The sequence below is a fragment of the Phytophthora infestans genome, genomic scaffold, assembly GCF_000142945.1.
Source record: "Phytophthora infestans T30-4 supercont1.2 genomic scaffold, whole genome shotgun sequence".
NCBI lineage: Eukaryota > Oomycota > Peronosporomycetes > Peronosporales > Peronosporaceae > Phytophthora > Phytophthora infestans.
Genome location: NW_003303757.1, coordinates 3,005,293 through 3,006,413, shown reverse-complemented (window position 1 = coordinate 3,006,413; position 1,121 = coordinate 3,005,293). Strand labels below are relative to the sequence as shown.

Genomic DNA, 1,121 nt, shown 5'->3' with positions numbered 1-1,121 from the left:
ACTTGTTTTCTTACATGGTAAGACCTTTGCAGACCTCTTTGCCCAGGAATGTTGGCAATCTCAATTTTGCCAACCCCAGCACCATGAAGTTGCTTCCATTCTCTTTCGACCTCAAAGTCCAATTTGAGCTTGGGCCGCACGAGATTCGTCGTCCTTAACAGGCTTCCCTTCGTCCTTCAAGCGGCACTTTTCACTCAGCTTCACGTTGCTGATCTTGCATCCGAGCTCTTCCTCGTCAACCTCAAAGCGCTTCGGCTCCATAGGTGGTGATAGATGAGCGAACTGTAAGAGAAGGACCAGTAGTGCCTTTGTCTGGAATAGGAAAACTCCACTAGCGACCGACCCTTTGACGCAATGGACGTGCTGAAACGGTAGCCCTGCGACGTGCTTTACTGTGATACGACTCTGGCCTGCGTAGACTGCTATTGTCGACGAATTTATGATGCGAGCAAAACGTAGCGAAGGTGGATGGAGGTTGAACGACAACACGCACTGGAAACCTAGCGAACTGACTTTGTTTGGTGTGCCCTTATTGCAGCAATGCTCCCGTACACCAAGGCGGACAAGTCTACGATACTTAATGCAGCCGCGCTGCAGGTAGAGCGGACTATGTCGATTTATAACGATGCCTTCTGCTGACGCTTTAATGATCAGGATCATCTAGCACGATCTATTACACTGGACTTGCACGCTCGTCCGAGAAGACCCCGAAAGCGAACAGTAGGCGTAATCTTTTGCTCACAGGTGTGATAAATTCTGAAGATTGCCATAGCAAATTGAGAGCAGTGGAAGCGTTTCAAAGTCTGGGTATCGATGCGTCTGGGTTTGTGAGACCTGCACGCTCGAGAATGTTGAGCGACCATGTTCAAGTACAAGTGAGCGAGAATCGGATCGATGTTCTGCTTGCGGAACCCAACGTAACCAACAGCTTCGTCCTCGACTAACTCTCGCTCAGAAGCGAGGCCTGGTACGCTTACGTTCGAAACGACGAACTAGAGGATACAATCAATACCTCACCGTACGGCATTTTATACTGATATAGGTCACGCGTCCGTCTCCAAAACTCACTCTTGACGAATGGGAGAATTGTGAGCAGCAAGCGCAAGCTCGCGGTGACATGA

The 1,121-nt window shown here is 49.6% G+C and overlaps 1 protein-coding gene across 1 annotated transcript in view; it reads right to left on the bottom strand.

The window, feature by feature from the left end:
* PITG_01566 (uncharacterized protein) overlaps positions 1–261 on the bottom strand; it is a gene marked incomplete at both ends in the record, with an annotated part of 580 nt that extends 319 nt beyond the window's left edge. The window contains one exon of the mRNA XM_002908164.1: positions 141–261. Within this exon, the coding sequence (XP_002908210.1) occupies positions 141–261 (121 nt within the window). The remainder of the gene's footprint in view (positions 1–140) is intronic.
* Positions 262–1,121: the final 860 nt, after the last annotated feature.